The sequence below is a fragment of the Suricata suricatta genome, chromosome 10 (assembly GCF_006229205.1).
Source record: "Suricata suricatta isolate VVHF042 chromosome 10, meerkat_22Aug2017_6uvM2_HiC, whole genome shotgun sequence".
NCBI lineage: Eukaryota > Metazoa > Chordata > Mammalia > Carnivora > Herpestidae > Suricata > Suricata suricatta.
In genome coordinates, this window is record NC_043709.1 from 50,677,372 (window position 1) to 50,694,403 (window position 17,032).

At 40.0% G+C, this 17,032-nt stretch overlaps 1 protein-coding gene across 1 annotated transcript in view; it reads right to left on the reverse strand.

Moving 5' to 3' along the window:
• The window catches only part of RXYLT1 (ribitol xylosyltransferase 1), a 28,498-nt gene extending 12,162 nt beyond the window's left edge, over positions 1-16,336 (reverse strand). Inside the window, exons 1-3 of the mRNA XM_029954411.1 lie at positions 16,035-16,336; positions 15,112-15,267; positions 10,623-10,725 (exon numbers count right to left, since the gene is read on the reverse strand). Coding sequence (XP_029810271.1) covers positions 10,623-10,725; positions 15,112-15,267; positions 16,035-16,203 — 428 coding nt within the window. The 5' untranslated portion in view covers positions 16,204-16,336. The remainder of the gene's footprint in view (positions 1-10,622; positions 10,726-15,111; positions 15,268-16,034) is intronic.
• Between the last annotated feature and the right edge of the window lie 696 nt (positions 16,337-17,032).

A 17,032-nucleotide genomic window follows, 5' to 3' on the forward strand; every position in this document is an offset into this window, starting at 1 on the left:
GGAAGAGCACTGGTTGTTATATGGAAACCAACTTGGTAATAAACTATTAAAAAAAGAAATAAAGTATTACTTATAGGTTATGGCTTTGAGGTATAAAGCATTTTCAATTGATATATATTTATTACTTTATAACCATGTAATATATAAAATACTTGCAGTGTTTTATAGTTCAATAAACACTAACATGAGAAAACATATTAAATGCTATATTAAGTATTACAGAATAAAATTGCTAAGGTAGTTTACATGAAAGGGGAATCAGAAGAGGAAGGTAAAGGTTGAAATATATTCCAGGAAATATAAGTAATATGAACAAAGGCAGAAAGGCAGATAAGTTTGTGATTTAAGGGAGTATAAGGAGAATGAGATTACATTGGGCAGCAGAACTAATTTAGTCAGAGAGAAACAGTGGGTTGTAAGGATAAAAGGTGGGAATGGTCGTAAAGCACTTAATACAATATTGGTCATGGAGCTTTCACTCAAGTGTATGTTATTAATCTGTGAAACAGCAGGAGACAGCATTATATCTGTACTTTAATTTTAATTACATAGTACTGTAAGTAGAAAAAAAACCTGGAAGTACATGACAAAAATTCTGTCTAACCCTGTTGTGGGAATTATGGGTGATGGAAACATCTTCTGAATTTTCCAAGTTATTATATTAACCACTTATTAGTCTTTTTTCAATTATAAGCCTATCTTTAAAAAAGAAAGATGTAATTTTAAAAACAAATGAACGTGCAAAATTTGAATATTGCATTTACTTATTTATTGTGCTTTAAATGACGCCATTATTGTAATTTTTTTTAATGCTTATTTACTTTTAAGAAAGAGAGAGACAGAGCATGAGTGACGGAGAGGCAGAGAGAGAGGGAGGCAGAGATTGCGACAGGCTGCAGGCTCCAGGCTCTGAGCTGCCCGCACAAACCCTGATGCAGGGCTCCAACTCACAAACTGTGAGATCATGACCTGAGCTGAAGCTGGGACGCTTAACCCACTGAGCCACTCAGATGGCCTGACACTATTGCTTTATTAATTACCAGCAGGATTGGCCTGCAAAAAGGGTGGTGGATGCCCTGGGCCCAGGGTACATGTAGGATGTGAGGAGGAGGTGAAGATTGGGAGGTTTCTTCGCAGGAAAGAGGGTGGTCTGGAGTCAGGCCCAAGAGCCCCTTAGATTTACTTCTAGAAATGGGTAGACCTTGTAAAGGAATTATGGGAAACTATGGCCAGGCTGCCAATAAGATTAACAAATTCTTGGAAACCTAGCTGCCCACCAGAGCTAAGGTCCAGTTTCTTCATTATAAGGTAGAGGACATCAGGGTCCTTTGGGTTCTTGGTGAAGGCAGCCAGTTCTGTATTCACAAAGGTTAGGGACTCTGTCATGGAGAGCGTGCAGTCGATCAGCTTCTTTCCAGCGTGCTTCTGGAAATCAGTGATTAGAGACTCGACGCACCGCTCAGTCTCAGGAGGTCTGGACATTTTTTGCCTTGTCTGTGTAGAGCCAGCACAGAGGCTATAAAGCTGTGGCATCAGCAGTGCCAAAAGTTTATTTATTTTTAAGTAATCTCTACGCCCAACATGGGGCTCAAACTCACAACCCTGAGATCAAAAGAGAGTCGCATGCTCTTCTGAGTGAGCTGGCCAGGTGCCCCTGGGTACTGACTATTTTAAATAAGTTAAAAATCTTAAGCCAATCAGAAACAGGTAAAGATGGAAGAAGACATTTTATAATTTAGTCAGAAAAATTAAACCATAATTATCTATCTTATGAAAACTTTAATGACTCAGACTGCTTTGGCCCCTTTTATCACAAAGGTCTCCAGTAACTAAAAATATACCATATGTGTACTGGAAGAAACCCACAGATAATTTTGTACAGTGTTAACTTGGCTGGACATTGCAAAACTTTTGTTCAAATGCCATTAAGTTGGGAGCTTACAGTAAGTGTTTTAATACTAGGTTTTAGTTGTAAGTTAAAATAAAATAGTACAGTAAGCTGTGCTCAAATGTCACTTTCATGTGAAGGGAATACTTCTAATTTTATTGACTCACATAAATTAATGAAATGAGGTCTGACTCACTTGGGCTCATCGGACTAGTCTGGGAACCTCCACAGCCCCCTTCTGCAGTGTGCTCTTGCCTTCCAGCAGCAGGAATGTGGCTCTCAGGCACTGACTAATCAGCTTTCCAGACCTCGAGGTCATGTTTAGATAATGGTGTAAGCCACAGGGCCAATGATGAGGAACTGAGGTATAAATTCAAGGTTCCTAATCTTTCTTCATTCCTAGCACCCTCAGTGTTTCAGAAATTTTTTTCAGTGTCTCTTAAGCCAAAAGAAATGAGTAATGGTTCAGTATTGTAAGTCATTAAGTCCAGGGGGCCTGGGTTGCTCAGATGTTTAAGCGTCTGACTTTCGATTTTGGCTCAGGTCATGATTTCATGGTTCCTGGGATGGAGGCCCCACATCGGCCTCTGCACTGATAGCATGGAGCCTGCTTGGGATTCTCTCTCTCTCCCTCTCTCTCTGTCCCTCCCTGCCATCCCTCTAATAAATACACTTTTAAAAAGTCATGAAATCCAAAATGTCTTAGTATTTTGTCCTAACTGCCTAGAAGCCACTTAGAAAAATAATATGCACACACTGAAAGAAAAAAAAATTCTTGTTTCATTCTTAACTAACCACAAATACCTTATAATGAGGTGGATGTGTGCACCTGTTGAGCACTACACATCTTGCAAACCTTCGAGTCAGAGTGGACACTGCCCATATCACTGCCTGTCCCACGTTGATTTTTATATAATACTTGAATTTTAGCAGAGCATCCATGGAAAACCCAGCTCCACAAAGATATGACATCACTGAAATAAATGTAGGGGGAATCTGATGTTGAAACTGTAGCTACTTCGAGCCAGTAGTTTGCATGGTGTCTGACAGATGTGAAGTATAACCGTATTTCCTACAAATATTTAAGATATTTTGTGGTGCTGAGGTGCCTGACTGGCTCAGTCAGTGGAGCTTGTGACTCTTGATCTCTAGGTTCTGAGTCTGAGCCCCAGGTTGGGTGCTGAGATTATTTAAAAAGAAAATCTTAAGAATATATATTTTATGGGGCCCCAGGGTGCCTCAGTACACAGTCTGGGAAACACAGACCTGGGTAGAGAAATTTCAGGGGTAAAAGAAAAATCCTATAAGATGTGAAGAATTTTGTGTGCGTTGGGAGGTGTGCTAGTCAACTGCTGTGGGTTGAGAGTGAATGAAAAGTGAGGAACTGGGGACGGTGAATGCAGACACTCTTGAAAGTTTTGATGAGAAGGTGGGAAAGCAATAGTGAGTGAAAGATTAAATATGCAGGAGAGCAAAGTCCAGGAAGAGGCAGAAGGGAAGCACAGGTGGAGGGATTTAACCTTGAAGCAGGGAAGGAAGTCTCACTGAGAGCTAGGGAAGACATAAGGTTCGGAAAGGGATCAGATGGATATCAGAAGGTGAAAGTTAGAGGAGATAATCATGGATACACCCAATTTTCTTGAGGAAAGAGAAGGCAGGGTTGTCTGCTGAGAAAGAGAGAGTCAAGCAGGTGCTGTGCTGGAGAGGAGGGGACAGACCTGCTCCTGGTCCTGTATTTGCTATTTCAATCACACACCCGCTATCCTGTCAGGCAGGCTAGAAACCAGGGAGTTGTCAGATTCAATTCTTGCTCTCATCCTCACATCTCCTAATCCCTAAATTCTGATAGCTGGGCCCCAAAATACTTCTCACACTTGTTCCTGGCTCTGAGCCCACCAGCATGTCCTTATTTCACCCCTTACTTTTATATCTGTGGTCTGCTGGATACTTACAGTCTCCTACTGGTCTGCCTGCACCCACTTGTCTCCTTCAAATCATTTTCCCACATGGCCATGAGAGAAATCTACTCCAAAAACATACATGACAATACCAATATCTTGTCTAATCATCTTAGTTGCTTTTCACTGTCCAAGAACAAAGGCCAAGAGTCTTAACGTTGCACACACGAGGTCCACCATGGCCTGCCCTTGCCCTGCACTCCCAATCTCAGTTACCCCACACCACCGTCAAGCCCCAAGGATTCTGAATGGTCTGCGATTCCGTGCACAAAACAGCTGCTTATCAGTTTTTAGTCTCTGATGTTGCTTCTATGGGAATATAATCTCTCCTCTCACTGCTTTGCTAAATCCTACTAATATTTGAAGACTCGGCTTAATAGTCACCTCCTCTAGGAAGACTTTCTTGATAGGCCTCATACCCCCAACTCTACAACTCTACTCAGACTGGGTTAGTTGTCTTCTGTATTTCAATACCTACTAACACAATAGAGTATTTACAACCTTATCAATATGCTGTATATAGGGGATGGATATTATTTGTTTTTGTCTCAAGCACTATTCTGTGAACTCCCTGAGGTCAGAGAAAAGTGTTTTTTTCACTCTGAAATCCACAGAGCCTAGTATGAACAAGTAGTATAGGCCTCAGGAGATGTTGGATGAAAAAGCAGTAATTCTCTCTCAGGGAGTTATTTGCCCTGCCAATCTGTTTTAGTTCTCCTACTGATGTAAAGTATGAATCAAGTTACAAAAATTCAATTTAATCATAACTTTCCTGCTACACATTTATCATATAGAGTAGGTCTTATGTATGCGATATTACAGTATATTCATGCATGATGAAACGTACATTTTGGTTTTCTAAAGTTATTAGTTAAGCAACAATCATGAAATTCCATTAGCTGAAGAATAAGCTTATTTAAAGAGCTCATATACGGAATTTTAAAACAGTGATTTACTCTTCTGTATTTCTTAGCATATATTTAATAGTCAAGACTTCTAATTTCCAATATTTTTTCTTTTCTCTTTGGCTTAATTAAAATATCTCCTGCCAGTAAGTACTTTTAATATGCAGAAAGGCCACAAAAATCATTCAAATTTTAACTTTTAAGCTGAGTGTGAAGAGAATATATTTTTTAGAATCCAGTATAATTAGTAAATTATACTGTTTCTAAATTCAACAAATACTACTCAATAAACACTAATATCATATGACATAAGATTGCTAATTTTCCAGCTAAGAGTCTGGCAAGTGCAGGGGGGCCTGGGTGACTCAGTTAAGTGACTGACTCTTGGTCTTGGCCCAGCTCATGATCTCACTGGTTTGTGAGTTCAAGCCCCAAATCAGACTCTGTGCTGACGGTGCAGAGCCTGTTTAGGATTCTCTGTCTCCTCTCTCTAGGTTCCTCCCTTGCTTGCTCTCTCTCTCTCTTAAAATAAACAAACACTAAAAAAAAAAAAAGAATAGGGGTGCCTAGGTGGCTCAGTCACTTAGGTGTGTGGAGCCTGCTTGGGATTCTCTCTCTCCCTTTCTTTCTGTCTCTCTCTCTCTCTCTCAAAATAAATAAAGTTAAAAAAATAGTAAGTGCAGGGGCACCTGAGTAGCTCAGTTGGTTTAGCTTCTAATTCTCAATTTTGGCTCAGGTCATAATTCCAGGGTTGTGGGATTGAGCCCCATGTCTGGCTCCAGGCTGATCATGAAGCCTGCTTGGGATTCTCTCTCTCTCTCCCTCTGCCCCTCACCCCTACTCTCTCTCACAAGATGGAGTGCCTGGCTGGCTCAGTCGGTAGGGTATGCAACTCGTGACTCCTGGTTGTGACTTTGAAGCCCACATTGGTTGTAGAGAATACTTAAAAATAAAATCTTAAAAAAAAAAGAATAAGTACACAAGCCACACTGATCATGTGTCTCTTAGCCACTGAATTCTATATCAATTTTGATTAATAAATAGTTTTTTAAAAATTTGGTTTTACAAAATAGGTATACTGAACTCATGAATGGCCTTTACATTTGAACAGCTGCTGCGATTCCACCTGCTTTCTGGTTGGCATTACTGTCAGGACTCCACACCTTGTCAACTCAGGGTTATGACAGAGTATTCCCACTCTCACTCTAGCATGGCTAGAGCGGGAGAATGAGCCTTGTGAAAGATTAACTACTTGTCTTTGTTTATGTGAAAATGTTACCTGAAACCTTCACTGATCTATGGTCCAGTGTTTGACTTAAAGGTAGTTCCAAGTAAGCATTATTAATAGGTATGGAAGCTTTCACTCACATAGGTGGTGGCTACACTTGTGATGAGCACGCCACAACATACAGAGTTGTTGAACAACAATGTGGTGCAGCTGAAACTAAAGTAACACTGTGTGTCAACGATATACAACAATACACGGGTGACTTTTTAACTTTATTTTTTAAATTTTTGTTAGAAAATATTTTTTAGTGTTTATTTTTCAGAGAGAGAGAGCCAGAGTGCAAGCAGGGGAGGGGCAGAGAGAAATGGAGACACAGAATCTGAAGCAGGTTCTAGGCAGCGAGCTGTCAGCACAGCACCTGATGTGGGGCTTGAACCCACAATCCATGATCATGACCTGAACCAAAGTCAGGTGCTTAACCAACCGAGCCATCCAGGCGTCCCTAACTCTTGTTCATTACGTGCGGCTCAAACTCACAACTCTGAGATCAAGAGTCCCAAAAGGCAGTTCCTCTAACTGAGCCAGTCAGGTGCTCCCAAATGGGTGAATTTTATGAAATATAAATTCAAGTGTAATAGTTTTAAAAATCCTCTTTTAACAAAGCTTTCAGTCATTGTGATGAGTAGTGAGCTCCCTAACTTCTTATACTAGTTAATATCTAGAAATTCTAAAAATAGGATCAGACATATTTATTCTATCATGATCTTTAGAAATAAGTTCAACTTTTTGTTTCAACTTTCTCTTTTCTTTTCTTTTCTTTTCCTTTTAGCTTGGCTTCCTGCCCAGTGCAGAGCCCAACACGGGGCTTGAAACACATGACCCTGAGATCAAGACCTGAGCTGAGATCAAGAGTTGGACGCTTGCCTGTCTGACACAGGCGCCCTGTTTTTTTTTCAGCATTTTCCTAAGTAGCAGATGCCCATTGAAAATACCATAATTGAGCTCTGATAACAATAAATTAAGTAATTTAGAATCCAGCTTTTATTTTATCAGATGGCTGGTCATTTATATATCTTATGATAATGCCTGGACATGGACATTATAGGGTCCTGAAGGCAGTGTTTTAAGGATGAGCAAAGGCCATCATGAGCAGAAGTAAGATTCATCCTAAGAAATTAAAAATGAAGTTGCCTCATGAAATTAAACTGTAAATCAATGTATAATAGATATGAATAGAGACAGGCAAAGTTTCTTCATGAGACAGAACGAGTCCCAGGCTGTCTTGTAACCTAACTGAACATATCAATATAAATAACGTAGCAATAAGGTTTTGTGAAGGAACATGAAGGTGAGATAATATTTAATATTGGAAACACAGAGAAGGAACTGAAAGGTACGGAGATGTTGCAGGACCTATTTAAGTAATAGTAGAAATAGTAAAACTAATAACAACCACAAGACTTCTGTAGTGATTACTGTGTGCCAGGTACTATTCTAAGCACTCTACATCTATTAATGTTTAATCTTCAAAATAATCCTGTGAAATAGAAACTATTATTTGCCATATTTTAAATTTAAGGAAATCCAGGCAGAGAGGTTAAGAGATTTGCCCAAGGTCAGACAGCTAATAAGAGATAAAGCGGGGGGTGGCTCAGTCAGTTAAACAGCGACTCTTGATTTTGCTTCAGGTCATGATCTCACGGTCATGGGATCAAGTCTCCTTGGGTTCTGTGCTGATAGCACGGAGCCTGTTTGGGGTTTCTTCTCTCTCTCTCTCTCTCTCTCTCTCTCTGCCCCTCCCCTGCAAGCATGTATTCTCCCTCGAAATAAATAAATAAACAAAGAGGTAAAGCTGGAATTTAAACTCAGATTATTTTGGCTGCAGTACATGCTCTTTTTTCTTTAATATTTTTTTAAGTTTATTTATTTATTTTAAGAGAGAGAGGGAAAGAAAGTACATGTGCATAAGTAGGGGAGGGGCAGAGAGAAAGAGAGGGAGAGAGAGAATCCCAAGCAGGCAACACATCATTGATGCCGGGTGGGGGGGTGGGTGTTGCTCAAACTCACAAACTGTGAAATTATGACCTGAGCCGAAATCAAAGAGTTGGATGCTTAACAGACAGAGCCACCCTGGCGTCCCTGGTAGCAAGTGCTCCTAACAACTCAGTCACACTGCTCTAGTGCCCAGAGGTGACAGTGCTTCATTAGGGTGACTCAGAAATTCAGTTTACCATGTGTGTATTCATATCCTGAGCACAGACCATTCTGTTACTGATTCATGATGAAGACAGTCATTTCTTCCCTCTGAAACACAGATCTGAGGTACTACATATAGTTAAACCCCATATCTTGATTCTATATTTAATCAAACCCCCCTCATATAATTGGGTATTACTTGTAGTCCGTCAATATGGAATGAATGTGCTGGTTAAGCCTATGTAAGCATGTGGATTGATTAACTGGTAGTTCTATTTCCATTCTGAGTTATTTACTTGTTATTCTGGATTACATATATACTTTCGGCCTATATAGGCCTTTGTAAAGTTAAAGATTTATTTAAACAAAATGTATTTATACTTTTTTACAACAAGTACCCTGATAGTACTTAGAAACTCTTTCAATAGCTTCAAGGTGACTCATAACTTCTAATTCAGTTTTGGTTAAATACGGATGAATGTGTTAAAATATTTTAAGTTAATACCCATGTAGCCTGGATCAACTAAAAATTTGCAATCCCACAAAAATTTATTAATTTTGGAAAAATAACTTATGTATATGACTTTTCATGAGCCTAAAACTTTAATGAGCTGTTTAAAAAATTCTGTCAAGTGAACTCCTTGAATACAAAGTTCTAAATCTTAAGAGGAAATGGTATTGTTATATGACCATAATATAAAACCTCAGGTAAACATTTCAGAAGGGAAGGGTAAACCAGCTTTCTTTTTTGGGAGTTAATACTGTTTCCTCAGATCCTTTGCTATCATTACAGTAAAACTGTAGGCTACCTTCTCTATGAATTTAAGAATTTTTCTGAAAAAAAATCTATATATTATGGGTAGAACTATTATCCAATACCCAATAGGCATATTTACTTTTCAAATACCACAATATTATATTTATATGGATAATACTGATTTGCTTTCAAACACCCAAATCCAACTGCTGTAAGTTTAGGACTATGTATAAACTTTTGAATGGGATTTGAAAAATAGAAGCCTGGAGATGAAAGAAAAAATAATCATTACTAATGATGATTTAAAAACCTATTTGCTTTTTCTAGGGTGCCTGGCTGGCTCAGTTGGAGCATGCAGCTTTTGATATCAGGGTTGTGGGTTCAAACCCCACATTGGGTATACTTAAAAATAAACTGTTTAGGGGCCCCAAGCTGGCTTAGCTGGTAGAGCATGTGACTCTTGATCTTGGGGTCCCGAGCATAAGCCCCACGGCAGGTGTAGAGTTTACTTAAAAATAAGTAAATAAAACTTAAAAAAAATCTGTTTACTTTTCAAGAATGATTACTTTGAAAAGATACATGAAATGAAATTGCTTTCTGAGTATGTATAAAGAATTAAAGAGCAGTGAAAATTCAAATGAAATTGAGATTAACCATAGCTTTTCTTCTTGATTTCTGTGGGAAATTAATGGAATCCTAATAAAAACCTGACTCTTTCGTTGACATTTTTTTTCCCCTAATAGTCTAATTGTTAGATGGAATAAGCATTTAAAAATAATTATTTTTATTTTTTATTTCAATAAGAAAGCAAAATCTCATAGAAAATAGCACTCTCTCATATGGAAAAATTAAATAAAACAACCTTAATTCTACCTGTTTAAAAATCTTCATGGGGTGCCTGGGTGGCTCACTTGGTTAAGCGTATGACTCTTCTTGCTTTCAGCTCAGGTCATAATCTCTCAGTTGATGGGTTCGAACCTTGTGTTGGGTTCTGCACTGACAGCATGGAGCCTGTTTGGGATTCTCTCTCTCCCTCTCCTTTGCCCCTCCTAAACTCATGCTTGCACAAGCTCTCTTTCTCAAAATAAATAAGTAAACTTGAAAAAACTTTAGAGAATATAGAATCATAGATAAAAGTTTTATAAAAATAAAAATTCATTGGTTTTATGGAATCTGATAAAAGATTTCTGAGTATTGCATTAAAATGGTAATCTATACAATCAACTCATGATAGAACTCATATATAAATACATTTTTATAAAACCTTCAAAGCTCATAAGAGCTTTAATACCACTTGAGTTATTATAAAACATGTGAACATGACTATTATATGAAAAGAGAAAAATGAAAATACTTTTAAGTTTATATATTATTCCTCCAAGATATGGAATGTTAAATGCTTATCAACAATCAAATGTTACAAAATTTGGGGCATGAACTTTCCCATATAATCACAGCAATGTTTCAATAAAACTGAAACAAAATTTTAAAAAGGACGTATTTTGTAAAATGTTTAGGTAAGCTTTAACTACAAGTATATTTTCATGAGTTTACTTCTCTATTCTTCACAATAAGTTGAAGTGCAAATACTGTCTCTAAATATATTTCCCTCTTATTTTATTTTTTTTCTAGTATTTACATAAAACATTGCACAGAAGCACAGTGAAGGTTAATGTTGCACAGTTAATACCTGTAATGTGTTCTTCCTACAACAGAATTTCCTTCTCTCCACTGAGCAGTCACATCAGTGGGATCAAGTAAGCCTTCAAAAATATGCTCCCAGAGATACAAACCTGGTAATTAAAAAAAAAAACAGAAACAAACCCATTGACTGTCTCGTTTACTCTGGTGTGTGAGATGAGTTTACATTCTGCTCATTTATATAATTTGGGCTGGAAACCAGATTTTATTCCTCACTGGTCCCTTGGTAGGCAGCTCTACCAAGCCATAGCTCATATGATCAATATGGCAGCTAATGTGTGAGAGACAGAATTCAGCGGTTGACAGTGTGAAATGTAGCAAAATGTGGGTTATAATGAAGACAACAACCCTTCTTACTCTAAATGTGAGAAACCCTAATGATCACTTTTACCACCTGTTTTATACTGTAATGTGTTATAATGTAAGTTACTATATGATTAGAACAGTTTCTAGTTTCTGTATCATAATGAACTAGGGGGATTCACCATTTTGTGCCAAATATAACCAGAGGAGCTCATGTATGCACATATACAGTGGAGCTCATGTATGCACGTATACAGTGGAGCTCATGTATGCACGTATACAGTGGAGCTCGTGTATGCATGTATACAGTTAACACATCAAGGAGATAGTAACTCCTCCTCACCGGAACACACATCCCTCACCACATGAAGCCCTCAGTAGACAAATGCCATTGTATCTTTCTCCGTAGGGCCGCCTCTGGTATTTTACCAGGATTTCACCTGCATGAAAGCTCTGAGAGGAGAGGAAAGCAGTGTCACACAATGATGTAACCTGGCGGCCCTGTTTTACTGACACTGACAGGTGTGTTTTCTTCTGTTTTCAGCATGCCCTGGTGCTAGAGGACACACACACAAAATAACTATGCTTAAACACCTAGCCAATCAGATAAAGCTTTCCAAAAGTGGTGATCAAATAATGCCTCCCTGTCCACCCAGTAAGTATGTCCTAAGATGTAATCTCTAGAATCTATGAATACGTTCTCTTACATGGCAAAAGAGATTTTCTATATGTGATTACGGATGCTGAAGCAGGGAGATTACCCTGGGTTATCTGGGTGGACCCTTTATAGTCACTAGGGTCTTCACAAGCAGGAGGCAAGAGTGTCAGAGTAAGGAAAGGAGTTCTGAGGATGGAGGCAGAGGTCAGAATGATATGGAGCCATGAGCCAAGGAATTTGGGTGACCTCAAGAAGATGTGAAAGTCAAGTACACAAATCCTCCTTGAGAGCCTCTAAGAGGAATACAGCCTTGTGGACACATTTTAGTCTTCTACCCTCAAAAATGTAAGAGTCTAAGTTTATGGTGACTATAATTAATAATGCTATTTTGTATATGTGAAAGTTTCCAAGAGAGTAGATCTCAAAAGTTCTCATCACAAGAAAAAGAAAGTATAAGTATGTGTGATGATGGATACTAACTAGACTTACTATATTGATAACTTCCCAATAGCAAATAAATATAGTAAATATATCAAACTATCAAGTAAATATATCAAACCATTATGTTGTATACCTGAAACTAATCTAATGTTATATGCCAATTATTTAATTTAAAAAATAATAAATTCGTGTTGTTTTATAAGTCACTAAATTTTTGGTAACTGGTTATGGCAGCTATAGGAAACTACAGATTATGATACCTGGAATACAACAAATACTTAAAAATCTGGAAGTGGTTTGGAATTGGGTAATGGGGAGAGGCTGAAAGAATTCTAAGGAGCAGGACTTAAAAATGCCTAGATGAGAAGGGTGCCTGGACGACTCAGTCAGCTAAGGACCCAACTCTTGGTTTCATCTCAGGTCATGATCTCATGGTTTCTGAGTTCAAGCCCCATGTTGGGCTCTGTGTTGACAGCGTGGAGCCTGCTTGGAATTCTCTCTCTTACTTACTCTACCCCTCCCTGGCTGGTGCTCTCTCTCTCAAATAAAAATTTTTAAAAATGTCTAGATTAGATTGCTCTGGACAGGTTATCAGCAGAAGTATGGGTATTAGTGACTCAGCTAGTGAGAACTCAGAAGAAAAATTACAGTAGAAAAAATCCCCCTTATGTTGGTTTTCATAAATATGTAAGCAGACTGTTGGTAGAAATATGCATGTTAAAAGTGATGATGCTGAGGGCTCACAAGGAAATGAAGACCATGCTATTAGAAACTGGGATCTACTTATATTAGCGCCAGAAAGCTTAGCTGAATTGTGTCCACAAGTTATATGGGAAATGGAATGTGTAAATGATAAACTGGGATACTTAGCTGAAAAGATTTCCAAGGAGCATTGAAGCGGTGGCCTGGTTTCTCCTTGCTGATTATAGTAAATATGAGAGGAAAGAGTGATGGAGGGAAAAACTGCAAAGCAAGGAGCCAGGACTTGATGATTTGGGAAATTCTCAGCCTACTCAATTGCAAAAGTGGTAGAAAATTAGGAGATTCACAGTCAGAAAGGCAAGCTCTGGGGAAAAAAGGCCAAGGACGTAGCTGAGTATCTTTTTGCTAGTGTCTCAGAAGGATAAAACGGTTAAAATACTCAGTCACAGAGAGGGCTCTTTGAGGATATTAGGTGTGGTATTTATGGATCTCCTCAGCCATCTCAGGAGAAGCAGAAACGGATGGGATTACCCAGGCGAGCCCTTATCTAATTGAGTGCCGTACGCGGGAGACCCACAAAGCCTGGAGAATGCTACATCAGCAGAAACACTGCTAGCTTGGACTAGAGGGGACCCAGAGATGTTGAAATGAAAGAAGGGTGCTGGGCTCCCTAAATTACATCAGCAGGCTGATGAAACCACTGAGCTGTAAGCATATGCTACCATTCATGAAAAAGGAAGGATGACTGCAGAGTTGGAGCCAAAAGATTAGAAGCAACTTTGAACCACAGATTATTCTCAGGCCTTGAAACCTAATGATTTGTTTGGCTGAATTTCAGAACTGCTTGGACCAGTGACTCCATTTTCCTCCTTTTTAAAAAACTTTAAAAAAATGTTTATTTTTTAAAGCAAGAGATAAAGTGTATGAGTGGGGCAGTCAGAGAGAGAGGGAGACACAGAATCTGAAGCAGGCTCCAGGCTCTGAGTTGTCAACACAGAGCCCGATGCAGGGCTCGAACTTACAGACTGCAAGATCATGACCTGAGCTAAAGCTGGTCACTCAACCCACTGAGCCACCCAGATACTCCTCTCCTTTTTGTATAAGAATGGATTAGAATCCTTTATGCCTGGGAAACAGGTTGATGAAAAGGAGTGTTTGATAAAACTCATGTGGCCACTTTGGGCTAACTGAATTGAAAAGAGAAAAGTCCAGGGGCACCTGAGTGGCTGAGGAGGTTAAGCATCCAATTCTTGATCTGGCTCAGGTCAAGATCTCATTGTTCATGAGTGTGAGCTCCGACTGGGGATCTGTACTGACAGCACAAAGCTTGCTTGGGATTCTGTCTCTCCATCTCTCTGCCGCTCTCCTGCTCTCTCTCTTTCTTGCTCTCTCTTTCAAAATAAATAAATAAACTTATAAAAAGAGAAAAGTCTAAAAACATGAAAACCTGTTAAGATGTAGATTTAATTAAAAACTAGAATGGGGAAGAGGGACTTTAAAGGAAGAAATTAATATTAGAGATTTTGTAAAGAAAAAATTGCTAGAAATTGATTGGAGCTTGAGCGGTCAGGCGTAATCTTCAAGGATGCATATTGCATGCAAGTGTGAATGAATTTATGAAACATGAAAGGCAAAAGCATCATTCTCTGATTACTTTCTTCCAATTTGGTCCTTTCTATCCAAATTCCTTACTGTACATAAATCCAACCTGTGTTTAAAGGTCCAATAAAGCTTCTTTTAATTCACTAAATTTTTCTGACTCTTGTAACACTCATGGAGGATCCTATTCTCTAATTGAGCATAATCTACAACTTGGAACACTAGACTCATATGATAGAGCAAAACTGCTTTTGTGGGCATTCAAGTTTAATCAACTATATACTATACCCCATTTTATACATTTATAATGAACACTGGCATATTAAAGGCTCTGAGATTGTCCGGTAACAAAGAACCTTGTTTAACTTAGTTCAGTTCAATGTTTCCCAAACTTGCTTGGCTATCAAGTACAGAGGCCACATCTTATACTTGTGTGTCAAGTATCCAATATATACATATTTTCATAAAAATTCAGTAGATCTAGGCATTTCTATATAACAATGCTTACATTCTACTTTGTATCTACAAATAAAGCTGTACTCTCCTAGAGACCAACAATAGGATATTTGTGTACATGTGCTTGTGTGTGTTTACACAGATACTGTCCAACAGAAAGGAGGAAAAGATATTAAGGAAAAGTAAACAAAATGCATCATGATGCCTTAATTAACAAATGATGACATATACTGACTGCATTAAAACAAATTGAATTTAATATTAATAAAGTCACTTTTAGGATTCTTTTCACGTGTCTTAGCTCTATACATCAACTTACCAATGGCAGCTTTGCCCCAGATTTGTACATGGAAGTCTGTTTTCCCTTTTGTGGATTTATTTAATATTTGAAGACTAGTTTTAAATCTGTGTTGTTGCTCATTTTTTTCATCTCCTTCCCAAGGATTCCATTCTTCACTTCCCAGAGTAGATTGTTCTGTGTTTTAAAAAGAGTAACAGTGCTTATCAGTACGATAGAGCTGCAGTTGTAGATAAATTCAAGCCATTTACATTAGATATTAGGGAGTGCTCCTTTTAGTTTTTCAAAGAGGTAAAGCAACTGAATCTGAACTTGTTAAACACATACAATTTTTAAAAAAGGAAGTCAAAATTGAATTTTTATTAAATCTCTATTCTGAAAGCTCTCAGAATATTAACAGAAGACACAAATTTATCTCTCTCCCAAGTGACTTTAACTTTTGCAATTCTGTATCGATTACACACGTAGCCTACACATACTAGACTTCAGAATGTAAAATGACCAACAGTTTTAGACACTACTGTGCAAAATTCTAAAAGAGGGAGAGGTAAGTCTGAGTCCGAAACTGACATAGGCCAAAATACGGGCCAGAGGATCACAATTTGGAGGCGAAACGCCCAGGCCTTCCCAAGTCACTGCATGATTAGAAAAGGCTCTTTGTTTCAATGAGGAAACAGAGGTCTTGAACCCAGCGGCATTCCCAAGAATTTCGTGACCACGCCTGGCGTACTCCAGACGTGTTTTACGAAAGCGCGCGCCTGCCAGCTTTGGAGGTGGGCAGTGGGGACGGCGTGTGAGACTCGGCCGAGGGCTGAGACACCGGCACACGCCTCCAACCCGAGCCCACCGCCGGCAACCGAGAGCGGGAGGAGGCTAGAGGCAGCCGGGCGCCCGCGGGCACTCCGGGACCCGAGAGCCAGCTCTGCGACCACCCAGGGTCCTACCTCGGCCGCGCCTCCCCCGCGCCGGGGACGCCCCCTTCCTTAGGCCCCGCGAAGACGCGGCCGGAGCCCGGCGGCGGTGCCCGAAGAAGACGTGGTAGGCGGCGTAGAGGGAGAAGAGGCAGTACACGGCGATGAGAAACGAGCAGAGCCGCTTCCGCGTCAGCCGCATCCCACTTGGGCTTCCCGTCGGCCACCGCCACCCGGGAGTTGGGCGGGAGAAGAAGCCGGCACTCAGCGTCCTAGCCCCGGCCGCTTCAGGTGCAGGCCCAGGCCGGGGCGGAGCGACTCACCAGAACCCGCCTTGGCCCCGCTCAAGCCCCGCCCAGGAACCGCCCCGGCATCTCCGCTCCGTTCCCCTGGCCCGCCCAGCTCAGGCCCCGCCCCCAGCCCCGCCCAAGCCTCGCCGAGGGCTCCTTCGCTCCGCCCTCCGCAGGTCTGGCTAGTTCACCGGCTTCCCTTCAATACTGTGTTGGCCTTGGTCTTTGGAATTGAGCGTTGGGAGACCGCATCTTCCCGCGAGCTGCTCCCCGACATCTGAGGTGTACCCACGGCCTCTTTCAACCCTGTCCTCCTCCCTACATATATAAAAACTTACCTGTTATCTGACCGCAAAGGAAGAAAAAACAAAACAACACTGAAGCAGCACGCACCTTGATCCATGAAGTCAATGTGCAAGCATGGTCCCATGCCAGTTTCTGTTCCCAATCCTTAGTACAGGGCCTGCAACATTATAGATGAATGAACGTACATGTTCATTAAAAAACGTTCCATGGTGGGGCTCCTGGCTGGCTCTGTCGATTGGTGGGGCACGCTGCTCTCTATCTCAGGGTTGTGAATGGCAAGACGTTGTGAATGTAATTAATGCCACTCCATGGTACACTTAGAAATGGTCAGAAAAGCAAACTTTGCTATTATGCCTCACTATAATGAACATATTTGAGAAATTAGGTTTTGTTATTTGAGTGGAAACGAGTACAGTCTTTGGTCAAATAGGGACT